Genomic DNA, 24697 nt, shown 5'->3' on the forward strand with positions numbered 1-24697 from the left:
TTAACAGACGAAAGCTATTGGCTACTGCCCCGTTTATAGTCCCGACATAAGTGTTTTACGTCACCGCGTTCAGAGCGATCAGATTTTCCGACAACTTTGTGCGACCGTGTGTATGCAAGACAAGTTTGAGCCAACATCCTTCAGAAAAAATCAGATGGATTTTGTTGTCGGAATGTCCGATCAATGTCCGATCGTGTGTACAGGGCATAAGACTTCACATACAGGAAAGCAATCAGACCTAACCTGATATTAGAATAGACGTGATCCCAATCACTAAAATCTCATAGAAGCTTTAACATGTTAATGTCAAAAGTCATCTTCAATCTCTATAAATCTGTAGCTTTTATTAACCACTTAAGGACCGCCCCATGTACATTTACTGCGGCAGGGCAGACCAAAGTGCAAAATAAGGTACCTGTACATGATTCCTGTATATAAAGTGACTGATGCTGCGCTGCTACAAATAGAATAAATACATAAACATTAAAATCTTGCTGCAACAAACAGTGATGATTAAGGATGAGCCGAACACCCCCCTGTTCAGGTTGCACCAGAACTTGCGAACAGGCAAAAAATCTGTTCGAACACCGTTAAAGTCTATGGGACATGAACATGAATAATCAAAAGTGCTAATTTTAAAGGCTTATATGCAAGTTATTGTCATAAAGTGTCAAATAGTGTTTGGGGACCTGGGTCCTGCCCCAGGGGACATGGATCAATGCAAAAAAAAGTTTTAAAAACAGCCATTTTTTCGGGAGCAGTGATTTTAATAATGCTTAAAGTGAAAAAATAAAAGTGTAATATTCCTTTAAATTTCGTACCTGTGGGGTGTCTATAGTATGCCTGTAAAGGGACGCATGTTTTCCGTGTTTAGAACAGTCTGACAGCAAAATGACATTTCAAAGGAAAAAAAGTCATTTAAAACTACTTGCGGCTATTAATGAATTGCCGGTCCGACAATCCAAATAAAAGTTCATTGATAAAAAATGGCATGGGAATTCCCCACAGGGGAACCTCGAACCAAAATTTAAAAAAAAATGATGTGGGGGTCCCCCTGAATTCCATACCAGGCCCTTCAGGTCTGGTATGGATATTAAGGGGAACCCTGGCCAAAATTAAAAAAAAAAAATGGCGTGGAGTTCCCCTCAAAATCTATACCAGACCCTTCAGGACTGAAGGGCATGTGAGGGCATGTGGCCTGGTATGGTTCAGGAGGGGGGCGCTCTCTCGTCCCCCCTCTTTTCCTGCGGCCTGCCAGGTTGCGTGCTCCGATAAGGGTCTGGTATGGATTTTTGGGGAGACCCCACGCCATTTTTTTAAAAATTTTGGCCGGGGTTCCCCTTAATATCCATACCAGACCTAAAGGGCCTGGTATGGAATTTAGGGGGACCCCCACATCTTTTTTTAAATTTTATTTTGGTTTGGGGTTCCCCTGTGGGGAATTCCCATGCCGTTTTTATCAATAAACTTTTATGTGTATTGTTGGACCGGCAATTCATTAATAGCTGCAGCCTGCGAGTAGTTTTAAATGACTTTTTTTCCTTTGAAATGTCATTTTGCTGTCAGACTGTTGTAAACACAGGAAACATGCGCCCCTTTACAGGCATACTATAGACACCCCCCAGGTATGAAATTTAAAGGAATATTACACTTTCATTGTTTCACTTTAAGCATTATTAAAATCAGTGCTTCCGAAAAAACGGCCGTTTTTTAAAAAAAAATTTTGCATTGATCCATGTCCCCTGGGGCAGGACCCAAGTCCCCAAACACTTTTTATGACAATACCACACATATAAGCCTTTAAAATTAGCACTTTTAAGTCCTCCCATAGACTTTTTTTAAAGGGTGTTCCGCGGCTTTCGAATTTGCCGCGAACACCCCAAATTGTTCGGCGAACAGCCGATGTTCGAGTCGAACATGAGTTTGACTTCAACTCGAAGCTCATCCTTAGTGATGATCAGTGAAATAAAAAAAACTTAAAATCTTCAGTAATAGCAGTGATATCTTATAAAGGTGAAAAGGCTCTTGCACAAAATACAAATATTGAGGTGACATAAAGGTGGGTGTCTTTTCTTTCTTGTGCCGTGACACCTAGGTGCAAGATGGCCTCTTACTTTACAGCTGTAAGGTAACAGCATGTAGAAAACAATAGATGTCCTGGACGATCTTGTTACAAGCTTTTATGGATAGATACCAATGGTTTCCTCTAGGTGGCGTTTAATTGAAAATTCCTGCAGAAATAGGGTGTAAAAGTGTACTTCTTAAATCGAGTGTGTGTTTTGGGTACCCCTCCCGGGTTCACCCATGAAGATATGTGGAAGAAAAAGGGGGTTCCAAATAGTGTGATAAGGTAAAAACAAAATGTACTTTATTCAGCTTCGAGCTGGGGTACTCACATGACCAAAGCAAGTTAAAAGCATGTAAACTACGAGCGGCGAGCTTGTGCACAAAAAACGTCACTTCCGGTGTCCCTGTCTGTCCCAAAGCGTAGCGTAATGCCCACGTGACTTCATCAGGGTACCAACGTGATCCCTGTTGTGATTGGACACAGCGGGTCCGGTGGCCACAATGCCCGCTGTCCACCCACGATCATTCGTAGGAGAGGCAGAACGGTGGTCTGCCTATGTAAACAAGGCAGACCATTGTTCTGTCAGACAGGAAGAGAGAGATATTGCATCTCTGCTGATCAGGAACACAGATTTCTTGCTTCCTCCAGTCAGTCCATCCCCCACACAGTTATAAAGCACCCCCTAGGAGCACACTTAACCCGTTGATCACCCCTGATGTTAACCCCTCCCCTGCCAGTGTCATTTATACAGTGACAATGCAGTCTTTATTTTAGCACTGATCACTATATTAGTGTCACTGGTCCACAAAAAGTGTAAATTAGTGTTAGAGCTGCACGATTAGCCATTAAAAAATCGTGATCTTGATTCAACCCCCCTCACGATCTCTATGGAGAAATTCCAAATTCTTTCATGTAACAAGTGTAGAGAGTTCTCTGCTCACTCAGCTGTCAAAAGATAAAACCCCGGCAGCCTGCCAAGTATTTCACAACATTGTCCAGGCTAGTAGATTAACTATAAACATTGTAGCTTTACGTTCTTGGATCAAAGGGATGAACTTCTGTGTGTAGATGAGCTCATTTTAGCCAGAATTGTGCAGCTCTACTTCTAGTGTCAGATTTGTCCACCGCAATTCCACTAAAAATGGCTAGTCACCACCATTTCTAGTAAAAACAAAAAAAAATCTAAAGTCCATAAATCTATCTCAAAGTTTGTAGACGCTATAACTTTTGCACAAACCAATCAATATTTTTGCAATCTTTTTTGCCAAAAATATGTAGCAGAATATGTATTGGCCTAAATTGATGAAGAAATTTGATTTTTTTTAATTTATTGAAAATGTTGTATAGCAGAAAGTAAAAAAAAAATACCGGTATATATTTTTTTTTTCAAAATTGTCTTTTTTTTTTTTTTGATTATAGCTCAAAAAATAAAAACTACAGAGCTGACCAAACACCACCAAAAGAAAGCTCTATTTGTGGTAAAAATGGACATCAATTTTATTTGGGTACAGCACGACCACGCAATAGCCAGTTAAAGCAAAGCAGTACCGTATCACAAAAAATGGCCTGGACAGGAAGGGGGGTAAACCTTCCTGAGCTGAAGTGGTTAAAATAAAGCCTGGAGGTCCTTGCTCAGGGTGTTATTGGGTGGAAAGCTTTGTCCTGTCCCTAATTCTTCTCCTGCATTGTCTTCCCTGTTACAGATTTCAGTAAAGAAGTGGCTTTGATAAGCTATGAATTGTCTTTACCATTACATGAATGAATGTGACTATGACTAGCTATACCGTGACCTGAATAAATGAGAACCTTTACAGACCTTTTACCCATAGGATTCAAACTCGTGGTGCAAGCATATATGGCAAATATCTCCTAAACTGTGCAGGTTTAGGAGATATTTACAGTACCTACGGGTAAGCCTTCTTATAGGCTTACCTGTAGGTACAAGTGGTGTAACAGGGTTTACAACCACTTCAACCACAATAACAAATTATACAAAGATAAAGGTGGGCAGCTCAAAACTAAATGGCAGCCTACTACTCTATCTGTGTAGGTAATGATGTTGGGTATACAGGAGTGGGTGCATGCAAACAAGGAGAAATCACAGTGCAAATACACCATAGTGTAGTAAGTAATAAAAGCATAAACATTTATGAAACAATAAAACTGCACTCACAAAGATGACAAAGTACAGGTGAGTATTGTGAGCAATGGTGGAACATCAAAGTCTCACAAGGAAAGTCTCTCCAACTTTGGCCACAGGCATGGGACAGCCTGGATGGTGGGCACCGATCCCATTGTGGAATCCCCTGGGTAATGCACGGGACCTGAAAGAGCCACCACGGACACAAGGAACTCCCTCATTTGACATCACATTCTGGGCATGCGCAATAGAAATGCGTTTTGAGGCATGCTCACCTCTTCCTCGGCCTACTACTTTCACTTGTGCAAAGCAAGGATGAAATGTACTAGAAGTCAAGAAGCACAGGTTGGGGTTTTACTACAAGGATTAATATACTGTAGAGGATACCGCAGAGTAAAATTGGGCAGTAGAAGAACAGTTTGAGTTAGGGATAGTAGGCCTATGTCTAACTTTTATTTTGTCTATTGGGACAGAGGTTGCAATGAATGTGAGTGATATACTGTGAGATGGTAAAAGTGTACACTACTTTTACACAGTTGTTTTTTCAAATGATGTAGCGCTGTGCTGCAAACAAAAGACATCTTCAAGAAAAGATGGTAAGTAACACGTGAATGCTTTGCTTTGACCACCCAAACTTAAATATAGGCCCCATCAACATAAAACTAAACTAAACTGTACTCTAAAATGAAGGTCCTTTCTCAACATAAAATAAAAACCAATATACCCCCAAAATAACTGAAAACCCCAAATCATACTTTTTTTTGTTTTGCAGTCCTCAGCCACACTTTTATAAGGATCTGTTGACTTTTTTTTTTGCCATTGAAGAAATTAACAATAACCCTACAATGTTACCAAATATTACTCTTGGATATCACGTATATGACTCCTGTCTGGAGAGCAGAAAGGCGATAAAAAACACATTGCAGATTTTATCTGGACCAGGAAAGATGGTCCCAAATTACTCTTGCAGAGAACGTAAAAAAATACTGGGCTTTATTGGAGACCAGAGCTCTTCAACCACCACATCTATAGCGCAGATATTGGCTTTATATCATTATGTACAGGTCAGTAAAGCCTTTTTTTCTTTTAGAATTTAGGTTGACTCCATTAAAACAGTTTATTGTGAGAAGGTCTAAATTTCATTTTCAAATGTTCAGATCTGATCATATAGCAATGGCCTTACCAGCCAGGACCATTGTAAATGGTCTTCAATATCATCTACATATAATATCATTTTAACAATTCTACACTGGCAATTTGATAACGATTAACACTTATAGCTATATGATCGGAGTAATTATTACCTGTGCCAGATGCCATGGCACCATAGGGTTTGGATTATGTAATTAGAACACAAACACGTCCCATCATGTTCTGGGACAATCAGCATCTGCATTGACACCCTCCATGGTGTTTGATTCTGGGTGATTAAGTGACCCATGTGGAAATAAATGATGGGGCTTCATTCTGTCACTTATTAGAACAGAGGAAGCTACTTGGATAAATGTCAAAACATCTTTAGTGTTATAGAACAAGTCCAGCTCAATGTGATCAATTAATACTATGTAAGTGTAGCAAGGTCCCAGGCCTCCTTCGGTCTAATGAGAACCTCCAGGGCCAGGGATAGCTGACATCCTTCTGTATATGGTGGGTTGCATGGCATAGTGGGTGTAATGCAAGGTAGATTGATTGGGCATCAGACACTTCTTGAATGCAAAAGAGATTTTATTTCTCTTAACAGAACTTTGGGAGAGAAGGTTAGGGACAGGACACCCTTGCGAGAATAATTGGCAGACTCCGAGACTTTAACAGGAGAACAGCCATTCAGGGAAAGGTATCCAGCAAGACACCACATCTGCATGTATAGGAATGCTGTCTCCCATGGCAACAGTCTTTAACAGTTCCTAACACAAAGTGTAACAGTTTCTTTGCTTCCACTACAATCACTTCTTGTAGTTCTTCAGCCCACTGAACTCCCAGTCTCTCGGTATACCAGGTGATTCACTGTCACTAAATCCCTTGAGCTCCTCCAATCTTCAGGGTACATTGCAAAGAAAGTTTGGGGCTTTAAATGAAGCAGTGGGAAGGGTAAGGGTAAAAAAGTATTTAATTCATAACATAGTAGTCAATTAAAAAGGTTTCATATAATATGCACTCATATAGATAGCACAAAAAATAGGCATGGTAGATACAAAGTACAATCAAGAAACACATATCATAATGGGTAGTTGCATATAAAGCAATAGTATAGCCTACAAGTGCCAAAGGTGGCATGCCGGATTACTAGGTCTGTGATCACATGATATGCAGGTATATCAGGAGATAACTGATATGAATGTGGCATCGGATGTAACTCATAGCTCAATGCGTTTTGTGAATACCTTCACTCGTCAGGAGCAGATGCGACAATTGCCTGTAGAATATATATATACATATATATATATATATATATATATAAATATATATAGATATGGTAAACCACACTCAATGTAGAGAAGAATAAAATAAGTAGGCTTTTACTCAAAGTGATTGGCCAAGCACACTTAGCAAGTCGGGCAGCTGATAAAGCATGCGATAAACATGCACAAGGTGAGCCAGAGAATACAGACCTCTCCACAGGGGCTGAGGTGGCATGTATACAGGATTGCAGCATAGGATAGTGTGAGAGAATACATGAGTGTAAGGATGATATCCATGTATACACAGTGGTGGTAGGTGGCTCATCAAACAGGAGTATCTGGGAATGAATATTAAATATAGTATGTAATACGAACAGCAGTAGATTATTTTGAAGTAATTAATAGACAATAAGCCCAGTATGGATACATGAAGTGATGGTGTGGGGAAAGGTTAACTGGATGACAAATGTGCATGTTGCTAAAAAAGGATATTAATAGTGTTGGTGAAAAAAAGGCTGTAAGTGATAAAAGAGAGATGTGGGAAGTAGCAGGAGACATAACAACCAAAATGAAGAGATATAATGAAATAAAAGAGTGATACCAATAAACCAAGGGGCCCTTACCCAATTGCTGCATCCATGTCATACCAGAGGACCAAAAAATGGTCCGCAGAAAAACCCCAAAAGGAGACCAGCCGTGTAGACAGCCTGCTCCAAGTGGGGAATATAGAGTACACGTCACCAGTGCCACGTGCGTGCACATCAGGAGGAACGGCATCCGCACCTGAGCTCATTAATTGCTCAGCGATTGGTGCCAGACCTCCCTGACAGGGAGCATGTAGATGGATACTCAGTACATCAGTGTGGTGGCGTCGTGACTGACGTCACATGCACAATGCAAGGAGAGTGGCGCCGATGCGCTGAGGGGCGTCCCCCCATCTTCCCGAACACTCAGAGGTGTAAGGGGAGGAAGGGGGGACCCACAGAGCGCATCGCAGCCCCCATGGAGAGGGGAAACTCCCCAGCACCACCATGAAGCCCAATAAACCACAGAGGCATATCACACTGGCCAACGACAAGCGTGCAATAAACAAAGTTGTTGGTAATCATGTGAGAACACAAGACCAGTGCCCGGAATGCCATCTAATAATGATATTTGTAAAAATAGTGAATGCATATATGATTAAACACAGTATTTAGATTATCCTAGATGTACAGATGGGGGTATACAGACATATTAAGAGCAATCCTCACACGTGGATGGCAGGGGAACACTGTCAATCCAATTTCCAACTGCTTCCATCCCTGTATATAATTTATATTGTGGGGGATTTGGGACTTTAAATGAGGCACGGTTAAGTGCCTCCATCCCTATTTCAGATACATAGCAAAGGAAATTTGGGACTTTAAATGAAGCAGTGGGAATGCAGAGGTAAGGGTAAAAAAGTATTTAATTTGTAACATAGTAGTCATTGAAAAAAGTTTCATATAATATGCACACATATAGATGGCACAAAAAATAGGCATGGTAGATAAAGAGTACAATCAAGAAACACATATCATAATGGGTACATGATAGTGGGGTAGTTGCATATAAAGCAATAGTATATGTGGCATCAGATGTAACTCATAGCTTGACGCGTTTCGTGAATACCTTCACTCGTCAGGAGCAGATGCGACAATTGCCTGTAGAAAATATATATAGATAGATATGTATGTATATGTAGATAGATAGATATGGTAAACCACAATAAAATAAGTAGGCTTTGACTCAAAGTGATTGGCCAAGCACACTTACCAAGTCGGGCAGCTGATAAAGCATGCGATAAACGGCACAAGGTGAGCCGTCCAATCTTCAGGGTAGTATCTTCCCCAAGCATCACCCCCGCCTCGCTGCTGGGTCCCTAGCTTGGCACTCAAGATATTTCTCAAGCTTCACCCCACTGGCCTGCTCGCACCCCTAGCTTGACACACAAAGCTTGCTTCAGCTACTCATTGTGGTCCCTGGTAATAAGGTGGTTGGTCCCTTAGTGGCAACAGCTTTCCCTTCTACCTCCGCCCACGACAGGTTCTCTGGCCGGAACAACCGTCACTTCTGATTGGACTGCAAGCCACAATCCCAAACCTGCACTGTTCTCTTGCATTCTCTTATTACCAGGGACCACAATGAGTAGCTGAAGCAAGCTTTGTGTGTCAAGCTAGGGGTGCGAGCAGGCCAGTGGGGTGAAGCTTGAGAAATATCTTGAGTGCCAAGCTAGGGACCCAGCAGCGAGGCGGGGGTGATGCTTGGGGAAGATACTACCCTGAAGATTGGACGGCTCACCTTGTGCCGTTTATCGCATGCTTTATCAGCTGCCCGACTTGGTAAGTGTGCTTGGCCAATCACTTTGAGTCAAAGCCTACTTATTTTATTGTGGTTTACCATATCTATCTATCTACATATACATACATATCTATCTATATATATTTTCTACAGGCAATTGTCGCATCTGCTCCTGACGAGTGAAGGTATTCACGAAACGCGTCAAGCTATGAGTTACATCTGATGCCACATATACTATTGCTTTATATGCAACTATATGTATGTCCCTTGTTTTTTCGTTTTTTTAGATTCATGTGACCTTGCCTTTCTGTTTGATTAGTATTCACTAACCATAGTGCCCACCAAGGTAGTGCTTCATTATAGCACCTGGTGGTGCACAGCACGTGCGTGAGCTCACGCCCTGCATGTGGATGCATTTAATGTGCACTGAAGCAGCGTTTTAATTAATAAATACATTCATATTTTTATATACATACTCCGGTGTTGACTCATTGTTGCCTAAAGTAGCCACTTTTGTTGATCCCTGTAGAGATACAGAGGTCGATTTTTTTTCTATTGTATGCCTTGGTCTTTTTTCGGTTATAGCAACATTACCAGATTTCGGTAAATGCTCTAAGGGTAAATTATTATTTTTCCCTATCACCTGGTTATGTATACAGTAGGACCTGGTTTTACCCTCTTTCCCTTTGTTCGTATATAGCAGTCAGATGTGCCCGGGATAGGCCCAAACTCTGACCTAGCAGCCCGGGAAATACAACACACATCCACCCAGACAGCCTTAACAGGAATGAATTCTAGACAGCTGCACTCATAAATTAGCCTTGTTTATTAAGAAGATGCACATCAATTACAGGATAACAGCAGACAGGAACAGAGCTGACGTTTCGCACTAACGTTAGTGCTTACTCATAGCTGACAAACACCTCACAGGAAATCGAATATATGCTGTTGCTGGGAGTTAAACACACGTGGCTAAATGATTAGATTGGAACTCAAGCTCTTTAGTGAGCACAGGTGTAAAAGAGAAAAAAAAAAATGAATTTGCTATCATGGGCAGCAACACTGAGTGAAAATTAACAATCCAATTTCACATGATCGATTGTGATTGTAAAGTGGAGGACATGGATGTGTGAAAAAAAATATACATAAAAGAAAACACCAATGAGGTGTTGTAAATATATGAAACATATATGGATAAAAGAGATATATGTGTGTGTGTGTGTGTGTGTGTGTGTATATATATAAATAGTGAGAGAATGGTGAAAAAGGATAACGAAACAAGAAATGTGAAATAAATAAGACTTGTATTGGTGCTGAAAAAGAATGTGAAAAATAAAAAAATATAAAATGAAAAGCAGAAATAATATACATATCGAATGTATGATAAAGAGCGCATGTGTACAAAAATAAATGAGTATAAATGTGTAATATAAAAGAAAAAAACTATTAATATCTAATAAATGTGTGTGTGTGTGTGTGTATGTATGTGTGTATATATATATATATATATATATATATATATAATGTGCTGTGAGTAAATATTAAATTATTGAGTATGATAAGGTAAAATAAGAAAGTGATAAAATGTAAAAATAACAAAAAGTGTCGTAATATTACAATAAAAAGACCAATGAATGAATCGCACGGTGTGGACGTGAAGATGCAATATAGGAAGTGATGGGATAAATTAATATATAAATATAAGTGTGTATAAGTGAATCCAACATGTGGATATAACCAGTACTGATTGTTCACAGAAAATAAAAGCTAGCAATATAACCGTCCATGTACGTACAAAGCAAACTTTATACCAACACATTTATAATAAATGTAAAATTTAGCTATAAGTCATATAAACATATTAATGAGAAAGACTACATAAGACATTACGCTTTAAAAATAAATAAACGCATATATCAAGGTTAAAACTTAACATAGATAAATACCTAAGAAAAGAAACTCCCGGGCAGTAGTACAGGGTTAAAAACCACTCTACCCAGACAGCCGCCCAGGTGGCACAGAACACCGGACTCCACCCAAATATATAGGTTCTCCCAGCAGGCCAAGGGATTCAAGAAAACCCCTGCCCAATGGCTGGGATACCCCATACACCCATAATCTGACCTTGCATTGCCCTTCTCATATCTAATATCACCAAGTACCCGGCTACCTAGCGGCAAAAGAGAAGTGCAGCAATTACAGACTTAAAGTGAAATCAATGGATCCTTAACAATTAGCCACGGCAGACAAGGCAGCTATACCTGGCAGGTAAATTTAGGAGCAACCCTGCCTAAACACCAGGGTGCTACATAAGTGGTTCATAAAGAGAACTTGGAGATGAGTTATTAAATTTTAGGTCTTGAGGAAAAGAGATTTCATCTCCAAATACGGAAAGACTTATTCATAGTAAGAGCTGTGAAAATGTGGAATAGACTCCATCAAGAGCCGGTTCTGGCCAACTCAGTAGATTGCTTTAAAAAAAAAAAAAGCAATGATTATTTCCTAAATGTACATAATTTAACTGAATACTAATTTATAGTTGATCCAGGGAGTATCCAATTGCCTCTTGGGGGATCAGGAAGCATTTTTTACCCCACTGGAGCAAATTGTTCATGCTTTATTTAGTTTTTTTACCTTCCTCAACTGTGGGTACAGAATAGTATATATGGAAGTTTTCTATTTGTGTGTGTGTTTTTTTTTTTTAATCAGTTGGTTAACCTGGACTTGTGTCTTTTTTCAACCAGATTAACTATGTAACTGTGTACTACTTACAAAAAATAATGAATTTTATTTTTGCCTTTTTTATTTATTGTTAAACAAAAAAAATACAAAATATATAAATTAGCTTACTTTTTGGGTTATTTATTTTTTATGGTTTTATCACATCATCTGTAATCATGATCAGTAGAAAAAGTGAAATTGGAAAACAGACTTTAAGGTCTGCCACTATAATCCCAATGGGGAAAAAGGGGGTACTCAAAAGTATAAATAAAGTATCAACATTTATTCAATATCTTCATAAAAACATGTCACAAAGACAAGTGCATAGATATGTCACTATACATATACATTCTCCGATCTTTAACAGATATTGCTAAACAAGGAAACCTGTACGAGTGGCATCAAAAGTATTGAGTGTATTCCTTTACAATAGTCTTCTATCTGAAGGCCAACCGACGGGATCACAATGCCAGAACCAATAGATCACTACGTGTTTTGCCCAAAGCATCCTCAGGGGATCCTATTGGGACATGACCAAAATATGGGAAGCACGAGGCATCCAAGCCACTGTGTAGGAGAAGAGGGGAAGGGAGAGAGAAAATCTTACTTGACCGGCTCCAAGGGGAGTATAGAGAGGCACTAAACAGCCAAATGAAGGGCCTCTTTCATGCATAGCAGCTTTTAAATGCACTTTTGAGTAGTGATATGAGATAGGTTACAGATGGTGAGCCAAAAGGCTTCCATCCCTTTAGCAAGCCGGATAGGGTATGTGGTATGGTAAGTCCAATTTAGGTATTTCAAATGATCAAAGTAGTGTAGATGCCCTACCTGACAGTGCCTGTGGTTCCCTGGGTGCCGGTCCTTGTTGCCAAACAATACTCCCCACCACGGGGTAAATTAGACTTATTATACCACATACATAGATTAGGGCACCAGATGCATGGATAGGGGGGCGGCGCCCCTGCACCCCTAATGGATGGGCCGCCACTGGCCCAGATCCTCTTCTTCTCTGGTCCCAGCTTCTGGCCCTCCCTCCTGCTGAGTGCCCTGTAAGTGGGCACAATTATTTATGTCAAATGCCGTATATATATATCATGTAATAGTATTTTAAAAATAATAATGAGCCAAGCTGTTTTTTTTTCTTTGTAAATGTACTTTTTGAATTAGGACATCCTACAGCAAGAATAAAAAAAACCCCCAAAACATATGTGTAGAGATTACCCCCCAATGCATAACAGATCTTTTGAGTCTGATTAGAATCTTAACACCTTAACACATCATAATGTACCTAGTGCTCTAATCCTGACGCGTATCATCACGTCATGTGACTTCATCAGGGGACGTGTCGATACGCGTCGGAAGTGGAGCACTAGGTACATTCACATCTGACTGAAGGAGACGAGCTCGCGCTCATGGTTGGCTGTATTTCGTGTCATTACAAATGTGAGTTTGTTTTTTTGCTTTGTTATCACAATAAATTGTTTTAAATATGGGATTATGCTTTGGGCGTTTCTCTTTCCATATTTTAAAACCATCCATTGAGTCTCTATCAGAAACGTGTTGGAGCAAGAGGAGACCCAGGATCATACACAGGGCTTAGGAACTCGGCGTTCGTGGATTGTTGTCTATGCTCCTTATTTTAAAAGTGAGTGCATCACTTTAGGATCTGCTTTTATCCCATCCCCCTTCATTTATCTTACGGAATTATGTTATTAATTTCTTTCTCCATATGCTGGAAACCTGCTACTGAGATCATCCAAGCAATAAAACACAGCCAGGAGGGAATCATCATACTTTGCATCTGTGATTAACCCATGCTGTATACCTTACGGCAGTAAGGTGAGATGCTTGCAGACACACAGGTGTCATCACTGAAGATTGGCGTTTTTTCAGCATTTTGTGCTATATTGGTGGTGGGATTCATTGATTACAGTCACACGGACTTTTTGTTGAGCCTTCACCCATCACTGTTTTATTTATATATGGACTTTTATTTCACTGGATCACGTTTATTTGTTTTACTTGACATTTTATCCACTTGATTAAGCTAATTGATTTGTCACGTTTATATCAGGATTATATCACGTTTATTTATATGATTTTTGTTTGATATCATTTTCACAACACTTTCTCTTTACATATAAGCAGTACCACCCTCATTCCTTTTGCCTCTCCCACACACTCTCTTTCACACAGCACAAACACCACCATTTATTCAGTTTGGGTACAGTGTTGCATGACCGCGCAATGGTCATTCAAAGCGTGATAGCGCTGAAAGCTGAAGATTGTCCTGGGCAGGAAGGGGGTAAAAGTGCAAAATACAATTTTAAAAAGGGCGCGAGGTCCCTCAGGCATTCCTTGGTTTTGAAGTGAAGTCCATGCAAAAAAAAAAATGCATGAGGTCCCTCTAAAAATCCACTCCAGACCCTTAACCTGAGCATTCAGCCTGACTGGCCAAGAATGGTGGGGACAAGAGTCACATGCCCTCAACATGTGTATTGAGCTTTGCCAGGGAAGACCCTCTCAGCAAAGCACTTTGTCTTTCTATTGATAAGGACAAGGGCCCCATCCCCACATTCACTGTCCAGGTTAAAGTAATTTCCCAAATTTAACCATGTGGCCATATAAAGGTAATGATATCACCCGCTCCATTACCCGCCCATTTGACTACATGGCCGTGGACTGTAAATGAATGGGTTATGTCAGTGGTTGTAAGGAAACAGTGGGTGCAAACAGCTGCTGGTTCCTTAGCAACCACTGAACGTCCATCCACGCTGAACACCCTAAATGTTTGGCTTTTGCGTGAACATCTGAATTAGCGTTCAGACCAAACACTAAGCTCATCCCTAATTAGAACTCATCACTGATTACAAAAACGCTTCTGCTGAAAACCAGAATGTAATCTTTGGCCAGCCAGGTCCACCATGTTTTTATATATCATGCAGCTTTGTAGCATTGTCAATTCATGTTTTATAGATCAGTTATGGTGCAACCAGTCCATCACTGAAAGACAGGAGGGTTTTCCCAACCTTGTTCCGGATGCTTCGAAATGATTTTGTAATTTATTCTAACTTGGCTCAAATGCTGAAGTATTTTGGGTGGACCTGGATAGGAATGATTAGATCTGATGATGACAGCGGGAGCGAAGAGTATATGGTTTTGAGGGAAGTCATGAATCTCTATAAAATTTGCATTTCTTTTACATTACAAGTTACTGGCCGGACATCCATGCATAGAAATTTAGATGAACAAACACATTCTATTAAAAAAGGATCTGTCAATGTCATTGTAATCTGTGGGGCGTTGTTTGATTTTGACACTGACTTTGTACATTTTATAAGAGGTTATGTAGAAGACGAAACGATCATCCTTAGTCCTGTCTGGGTGGCAAACATTGTCCTCATTGGTAAACACCCAGAAATATTTAATTGTAGTTTGTCCTTTGGGGCCAAGTCCACAAGTATTGCAGAATTTCAGAATTTTGTTGATGAATTCCAACCTCATAAAAAGCCAGATGACAAATTACTTGAAGATCTGTCGATGACTGAATTTGGTTGTTCTTCTGTAGATAAAGACAAAAATCTTCTCTTTGAATATTTATATAAAAGGTCACTTCATGAGTGCAATGGCACAGAACATATTACTGATATCCAACACTTCTTCCATGGCGGTAATGCCCACGAAGTGTATCTCGCGGTTTACTCTATGGCCACCGCCCTACATGATATGCTTGGATTCATAAAGACATCTGGAAGCCATTTATCTGACTTTAATCACCAGGTGAGTGCAGCCTACATAGAATAAAGTATATCTGAATCACTTTTTCCCTTTTATTTTATCTTTGTAATCCAGCAAATAACCCACACTACTTGTCCCTGGGTGGCTTCACTAAGTTCTCCACTGTATCTATGGAGCAATTCATGCTTGCCAGCCAGGCTGGACTTGAAACATGTCTGCCCATTTTTTGGGAGTGATGGGATTAGCAGTTTACATAAGAAAGATAACATTGTTTCGCTCCCAGCTCAGTTCATGGGAAATGACAACAACATCACATTTCTGGCAAGATCAACAGGTTTTTTTTTTTGTTATTGCTGAAAATGAAAACAAATGCAGCCACCACATCCACGGACTGGTAAACTGCAATACATTTCATTTATTGATATATTATAATGTCTTTAACCATGCATGCTACGTAATGTGCAATTTGGTAAATTTATTTAATTGTTTTCGGTTCATTTATTTGTTTTCTATTTCGATTCAAACTTTCCAAATTCCATTTGATTGAATTCAATTTGTCCTAATGCGAAAAATTCTAATAGGAATTTATTCTATTCGAAATGTATAGTTTGGAAGAAGATTATATTCTTTCTATTTTATTCTATTCTATTCTCTTGGTTTTTTTTTTCTAATTTATTCTATTCTTTTCTTTAACCACTTCAATACCGGGCACTTACCCCCCTTCCTGCCCAGGCCAATTTTCATCTTTCTGCACTGTCGCTGTTTAAATGACAATTGCGGGGTGATGCTACACTGTACCCAAACAGAATTTTTATTATTTTTTTCCCACAAATAGAGCTTTCTTTTGATGGTATTTGATCACCTCTGCTATTTTTATTTTTGTGCTAAACAAATAAAAAAAGACCAAAAATTTTGAAAAAAATAAAAGTTTTGCTTTTGTTTCTGTTATAAAATTCTGTAAATAAGTAAGACCCCTTCCACACTGGAGCGGTTTTCAGGCGGTATTGCGCTAAAAATACCGCCTGAAAACCGCCCCTAAACAGCCTCCGCTGTTTGTTCAGTGTGAAAGCCAGAGGGCTTTCACACTGAAGCGGTGCGCAGGCAGGGCGGTGAAAAAAGTCCTGCAAACCGCTTTTTTGGAGCGGTGAAGGAGTGGTGTATTCACCGCTCCTTCACCGCTCCTGCCCATTGAAATCAATGGGACAGCGCGGCTATACCGCGGTAATACCGCGGCTATAGCCGCGCTGTACGAGGGATTTTAACCCTTTTTCGGCCGCCAGCGGGGGTTAAAACCGCACCACTAGCGGCCAAATACCGCTGCAAGAACGACTGTACAGCAGCGCTAAAAATAGCGCTGTTGTACCTCCGACGCCCCCACCGCCCCAGTGTGAAAGGGGCCTAAGTTTTCTCCTTCACTGATGGGCACTGATAAGGTGGCACCAATGAGGGGGCACCAATGAGCGGGCACTGACGGGCACTGACGATGGGCACTGGTGGGTGGCACTGATGGGTGGCACTGATGGGCATTGATAGGCAGCACTGATGGGCACTCATGGGTACTGATAGGTGACACTGATGGACACTGAAAGGCTGCAAAGATGGGTACTTATGGGTGGCACTGATAGGCAGCACTGATAGGTGGCACTGCTGGGCACTGATGGGCATTGATACGTGGCACTGATACGCAGCATTGATATGCGGTGCTGATAGGCATCCCTGGTGGCAGGCATTGTGGTAGGCATTGTGAGTGGGCACTGATTGGCAGCTGCCTGGGCATTGGTTGGCAGCTGCCTTGGCACAGATTTGTATTTGTGTCCGACAGAGGCTCTTTACCGAGATCGGTGTGGTGGTGTGTCAGACTGACACACCGCACCACCGATCGCCACTATGCTCACCCCCATGGGCGCGCAACGGCTGTTATCCTGCAGGACGTCATAAGATGCCCAGTCAGGATATTGAAACCACTTTGCCGCCGTCATTTTGCTATATGGAGGGCGGCAAGTGGTTAATATTCTATTCTTATCTAGTCTATTTAAATTCAAATTTATTCTATTCAAAATTTGAATTTTGGCAGGTGGTTATATTCTTTCTATTTTTATTCAATTCTGTTCTAGTTTATTGTTTTTTCTATTCTCTTTTTCTAGTCTAGTATTTTCTATTTTATTCTTTTCTATTCTAAACTATTCTATTCAAAATTCGTATTTCAAAAGATGGTTATATTCTTTCTATTATTCTATTCTATTCTATTGAAGTCTATTCTATTTTCTTATTCTATTCTTTTCTATTCCATTCTAGTCTGTTCTTTTCCATTCTATTCTAATCTATTCAAATTTATTCAATTCAAAATTACAATTTTGAAAGTCAGTGCCATTTACATAAGAGATATTGTTTTGCTTCTAGCTCATTTCATGGGAAATGACAACGACATCACATTTCTGGCAAGATCAAAAGGTTTTTTTTGTTATTGTTGAAAATAAAAACTAATGCAGCCACCACATCCAAGGACTGGTAAACTGCAATACATTTCATTTATTGATATATTGTAATGTCCTTAACCATGCATGTTAACTAGGCCCGGAAGAATTTGCCCCCTTAATGACCAGGCCATTTTTTCGCAATACGGCACTGCATTGTTTTAACTGACAATTGCGCGGTCGTGCGACGTTGTACCCAAACAAAACTTATGTCCTTTTTTTCCTTCAAATAGAGCTTTCTTTTGGTGGTATTTGATCACCTCTGTGGTTTTTATTTTTTGAGCTATAAACAAATAAAGACAGACAATTTAAAAAAACAAAACAAATGCATTCATCAGTTTAGGCCAATAATTCTTCTACATATTTTTGGTAAAAAAAAATCGCAATAGGCGTATATTGATTGGTTTGCGCAAGTTTTAGCGTCTACAAACTATGGGATAGATTTAGGGACTTTTATTTATTTTTTATTGGTTTACTGGTAATGGTGGCGGTCGGAGAGTTTTAGTGGGACTGCGACAAATTTGACCCCAAATTACACTTTTTGGAGACCATTATTATAGTATCAGTGCCATAAAAATTTACTTATCAATGTAAAAATGACACTAGCAGGGAAGGAGTTAACACTAGGGGGCAATCAAGGGGTTAAATGTGTTCCCTGGGTGTGTTCTAACTGTAGGGGAGGATCGACTGGCAGGGACATGACAGAGATCACTGTTCCCGATGATTGGGAACAGTAGATCTCTGACATGTCCCCTGACCCCAGCGGACATCAAGTCCGCCCGACCGGTGGGCACACTCCCGCAGCATGCAGCGAACACGAGCATGTGCCGCCCGCAACTGCACCTGCGCAATCTGCCGCACAGCTACGGCGATTCGCGCAGGAGAGCCGACCTGCCACCGTATAGTGACGGCGGCTGGTCAGCAAGTGGTTAAGTAATGTGCAAGTGTAACTAGATGTGTGCAGAACATCTAGTCTTTTCTATTCAAATTTATTCAATTAAAAATTCAAATTTCGGAAGTCCGTTATATTCTTTCTATTTTGTTCTTTTTCTATCCTATTCTTTTTACATTCTATTCCTGTATTTTTTAGTATATTGTATTATTTTGTTATATTTTCTTTTCTATTATGTTCTTTTTTACTGTATTCTATTCTTTTCTATGTTATTCCTTTATTTTCTATTTTATTCTATTCTTGTTTTCAAATTCAGTTTCAAATTCATTATTAGATTGGATTCAATCTGAATTTGAATTTTGGTTGAATTTCATTTAATTATTTTGGATTAATTTAAATTCGTTACTATTGTAATTCGGAAATTCAGATACATCTGAATTTTCAAATAACGAAAACTTTTTCATAATTTTGATTTGGAACTAAATGAATTGCACATGCCTAGGTATAACACTTCCAGGTATTGATCACAATATCCCCCCTGACAATGTCATACCAGACCAACTTTAGCACGCTACCTGAGTGTCCAGGGAAGGGAGGGGCAGTGAGCTTGCAGCCTCCGCTCCCTCTTGAGCCATACCGAATCGCATGCTATCAATATTGCATGGGTACCTTACTAAGCTCCCCTGGAAGTGCACCCAGCCCCCATGTTATTGGGAGAAAAGGCAAGAAAGATGTGAGGGTCTGCGGAGGAGACTTATCAAAATCTGGAAGCCCCTTTAAGATAGAGGGAATTTAACATTTTTGGACCGCTATGTGAGTGAGGAGTGCATAGTACCCCTTGTTTATCCTTCACAAAAAAAAGTAAAATGGTAAATAAACACAGAGAAAATGTGAAAAATCCCGAATTAAAAAATTAAAAACAAAAAGCATCATCCCTCAATGTAAATTCAATGCCATTTATAACATCCAGCTATGTAGACCCAACATTGATCACAAATGATGCCCTGATGACCCACCAATAATCCTTCCGCTTCTCTTGTTGCATATGACAGCTCCTAGGCCAGCCGCTGAATGTCAATCAATTGGAAGGGTATCCCGAGTGATGTCATTGACCAAATAGGGTCATGACCATGCTTGGACACTTGGCCAGTTGGTTGACATTCAGCAGCTGGCCAGGGAGCTGTCATTTGTGATTGGAGTATCAACAGCAGAGGATCATTTATTGTCTGTCAGGTCATCAGGGATGATGTACCTACATTGTTGGGCAATGTGTTTAATGTTGGATTTACATCAGGGGCAATTGTATTTTATTGTGATTCATTTATTAATTAACCACTTGCCAGCAGCCCACAGTACATTTACGGCGGGAGACTGATACATGTACATGAACCAGCCCTTTTCTTGGTTAGGGGCATGCAGCATGCTACTTCCCTGGACACAGCAGGTTGTGGATCCCAGTCCCGGAATCACTATGCGATTACCTGATCACAATGCCAACAAAGCTATTGTGCATAACTTTCATTTTTAACAGCTGTGTTTCCTGCAGAGTGATGCTGTGATTGGCCCACAGCTATCATATGGTACCTGGGCCAATCACAGCACCATGTACCATGTGATTAGCTGTAGCCAATCACAGATCCCTAGTAATCACAGCTGTCATGAATGTAACCCATTCATGACAGTTGAAAATATTACTGTTACTATGATCACCATTGTAACAGTAATCAAAGTGTAAAAAAAAAATGCTTGATCACCTCCCCAGAGTAGTACAATGTTACTATGGTGACACTGAACTACTCTGATGAGAGTATCTAAAAAAAAAACAAGAAAAAATGTTAAATAAAAAGTTTTAAAATAACTGAATACAAAATTATTTTATTTTTTTTTTTTAACATACTGTCACCAGTCAGTATTCCTAATCACAGCTACACAGTGGTGTAGCTACAGGGGTTGCAGGGGTCACAATGACGACCGTGACTCTGCTCTGGGGGGCCCGTGCAACTAGTAGAGAGAGGCTGTCAGACAAAACTCCATCATGTATCGGCATTGGGAGCTCCGTCAGACAGTGAAGACACTGCAAAGTGGAAGCAAAGGAGGAAAAAGTGTCTTCCTGTGTGCTGTGTTCTCTGCCTTCCCCTACAGCACAGTACCCGGCTGTATGATTGAAGGTACTGTACTGCTGATTTTTTGAAAGGCTGTATATATACACTATATCGCTAAAAGTATTGGGACACCTGCTTTTACACACACATAAACTTTAATGGCATCCCAGTCTTTGTCCATAGGCTTCAATATTAAGTTGGCCCACCCTTTGGAGCTAAAGCAGCTTCAGCTCTTCTGGGAAGGCTGTCCACAAGGTTTAGGAGTGTGTCTATGGGAATATTTGACCATTCTTCCAGAAGTGCATTTGTGAGGTCAGGCACGGATGTTGGATGAGAAGGCCTGGATCGCAGTCTCTAGTCTAATTCATCCCAAAGGTGTTCTATCCGGTTGAGGTCAGGACTCTGTGCAGGCCAGTCAAGTTCCTCCACCCCAAACTCGCTCATCCATGTCTTTATGGATCTTGCTTTGTGCACTGGTCCAAATCATTTGGTGGAGGGGGGATTATGGTGTGGGGTTGTTTTTCAGGTGTTGGTCTTGGCCCCTTAGTTCCAGGGAAGTGAACTCTAAAGGTGTCAGCATATCAAGACATTTTGGACAATTTCGTGTTCCCAACTTTGTGGTTACAGTTTCGGGATGGTCCCTACCTGTTCCAACATGACTGCGCACCAGTGTACAAAGCAAGGTCCATAAAGACATGGATGAGCAAGTTTGGGGTGGAGGAACGCGACTGGCCTGACCTCAACCTGATAGCATACATTTGGGATGAATTGGAGTGGAGACTGTGAGCCAGATCAGTGGCTGACCTCACAAATGCGCTTCTGAAGAATGGTCAAACATTCCCATAAACACACTCCTAAACCTTGTGGACAGCCTTCCCAGAAGAGTTATAGCTGCTGTTATAGCTGCTAAAGGTCATCCAACTCAATATTGAACCCTATTGGCCCCAGACATGGCTTACCGCTATGCCATCAATGTTTGGGAATTTTTTTTTCTAATGTTTACATACCTTAGACATCCTGAAGCACTGCACTTCCGTATTACCTTGCTGCAGCAAGGTACGTCATATCCTCCCACCCGTTTGGTATTGATGACACATATATCCCAGTAGCCAACGGTCAGTTGGCATCTTCTGCACCTTGCCAAGTGCACCTCGCTTTCTTCACACTGTGCAGGTGAAGTGAGCAGGAGGTGAATGCTGGGTAGTCAGCTGCACTGTATTCCGGGAGAAAGTCCGACCGGGCTTCAGATGCACACACTGATGATGGATGCCTACAGAATCGAGAGGAGACAGCGAGTCACATTGCATTTACAAGGAACACAAACAATTGCATATGCAGCTTATGCCAATTTGAATGGCAGAAGCTGCGACTATCATCGGGTGCTTAAAATAGTATACACTGTCCAGTGGAAAAATATCATGGGGAACTCTACCAAATCTATTGCTGTTCACAAAAAATTGCAATGTTAGGTTGGGTGGATTTTAGAGTAGCTTGGCAACCTTCATACATACTGTAAAGTGGCACTCGAGGTATGAACAGTATAGTTAGTGACCTCATGGAATAAGACCAGCCCTCCAGAAACACGAGGTCCATGGCTCAACAATGGTCCATTAAAACTGCATTATAGTTTCAATCAAATTTTGTCCTCCTGCAGAAGTTGCACCGATATATACAAGCTTCATACTACTTTTCCGAAAACACTTCACATCAATACTTTAATGAAGACGGAGAATTTGTTACACAATATGTTATCCAAAACCATTTATTAGTCAACAAAACTATTCTCACTAATGATGTTGGATTATTTGAGCAATCTATTTCCAGAGAGCAGAGCATTTTTATCAATGCAAGTTTAATAAAATGGAAGAATTACCAAAAGGAGGTAAGATTAACAAGGACCTGTATTGTGTAAGATGCTTGTGGTCTCCTTGAAGATGATGTTTTCCCTATCACAGACCTATCTCGCTTTGTCAGGTCTCTGTAATGATGGCCATCTTGGTAGAGGAGCAGCATTTTGCTTCATAATGTCAGAGTTACCCCCTTGATGAATGTTGGGAAATATATAGAAAGAAGTAGTAGATGTGGAGGAAGCAAAGATCCACAGAATAGACAAAGAAGAAGCAGGGGGATCCCTGCACTGCAGGCCCTCAGGTACAGCTTTCTTTCCAGCAAGGAGAACAGTGATCACCACAGTAGTGACATCACCAAATCTCACTCCAAATCATCTAGTGAGACCATCAGTCAGAGGCAGAAAGAAAAGACAGGAAACACAAGGCTCCTTTTGCGAATACTATGAAGGTGCAATTAAAGTTTCTAGATGCTTTTTAAACACTTCAGCCCCAGAAGGATTTACCCCCTTCCTGACCAGGGGCGTATCCAGAACCTAGTCTCGGGAGGGGCACTGCCAGAAAATACTTTTTTTTTGCGGACAATGTATCGGGGAAATGGCTGTTGTTGGTGCTTTAATCATCCCAGCACCATGGTTGTTATGGTGTCAGGATGATTGAAGCGCATTATTTCTATTAATACATTGTAATATAAAATTAAATAATTCAACTCACCATAATGCAGAATCAGTGGGAACCCCGAGCGTGTCACTTGCCACCGTCGCCTGCCACATTTTGTGGATTGTCACTTGCCTGCCACCAGATGCAGATTGACACCTGCCACATGTTGCGGATTGTCACTTGCTACGTCAGCTGCCACTAGATGCAGATTGTCACTTGCCACACCTTGTGGATTGTCACTTGCCACATCACCTGCCACTAGATGCAGATTGTCACTTGCCACGTCATATGCCTCACATTGAGGATTGTCACTTGCCACGTCACCTGCCACCAGATGCAGATTGTCACTTGCCACGTCATATGCCACACATTGCGGATTGTCACTTGTCACGTCATCTGCCACTAGATGCGGATTGTTACTTGCCATGTCACCTGCCACTAGATGCAGATTGTCACTTGCCACGTCATCTGCCACTAGATGCGGATTGTCACTTGCCACGTCATCTGCCACCAGATGTGGATTGTCACGTGCCAGGTAAGGTGGTGTTTTGCTTGTCTCTTGTTTCTTTGTCCCAGAGACAGGCAGCAGAGAGATAATGTAATCTCCCTGCTGCCCATGCTACCTGCACAGTGGGGGCGGAAGTTACTGCAGAGATGTGGGGGTGGTGAGAGATGATGTCATCCCTCTGCTCCCCTGCCCGTTGGCTTGCTGATTGGCCAGCTGCCCCCACACACACACCTAGCCTGCTCAGTCTCACCTGCCCATCCACACACGGAGCCACCCGGCAGCCCGGCCAATCTGCTCTCTCACCCGTCTGCCTGCCCGCCCTCAAACGGAGCTGCCCAACCCTCCCACAGAGCCGCCCACTCTCTTATCCGCCCACGGAGCCGCCCGCTCTTGGAGCCGCCCGTGGAGCTCACCCGCCCGGCCTGCAACAGATTTCTCGGGGGTGGTAATTGCCCCGTTGCCCCCCCCCGGATCCACCCCTGTTCCTGACAGGGCCATTCTTTGCGATACAGCACTGCGTCACTTTAATTGACAATTGTGTGGTTACTGGTTATGCAATGCAGTACCCAAACAAAATTTACGTCCTTTTTTCCCCACAAATAGAGCTTTCTTTTGGTGGTATTTGATCACCTCTGCGGTTTTTATTTTTTGCTCTTTAAAGAAAAAAGAGCGACAATTTTGAAAAAAACAATATTTTTTACTTTTTGCTATAATAAATATCCCCCAATTTTTTTTTTAAATACAAATTTTTTCCTCAGTATAGGCTGATATGTAATCGTATACGTATTTTTGATAAAAAAATCGCAATAAGCGTATATTGATTGGT

General features: G+C 41.0%; 1 protein-coding gene across 1 annotated transcript in view; it reads left to right on the plus strand.

Annotated features, from left to right (window-relative positions):
* The first annotated feature begins 14764 nt into the window (after nucleotides 1–14764).
* Nucleotides 14765–24697, plus strand: part of LOC141112898 (vomeronasal type-2 receptor 26-like) — a 29033-nt gene continuing 19100 nt past the window's right edge. Inside the window, exons 1-2 of the mRNA XM_073606001.1 lie at nucleotides 14765–15430; nucleotides 22511–22738. Of these exons, the coding sequence (XP_073462102.1) occupies nucleotides 14765–15430; nucleotides 22511–22738 (894 nt within the window). The remainder of the gene's footprint in view (nucleotides 15431–22510; nucleotides 22739–24697) is intronic.

This window comes from Aquarana catesbeiana, linkage group LG11 (assembly GCF_042186555.1).
Source record: "Aquarana catesbeiana isolate 2022-GZ linkage group LG11, ASM4218655v1, whole genome shotgun sequence".
Taxonomy (NCBI): domain Eukaryota; kingdom Metazoa; phylum Chordata; class Amphibia; order Anura; family Ranidae; genus Aquarana; species Aquarana catesbeiana.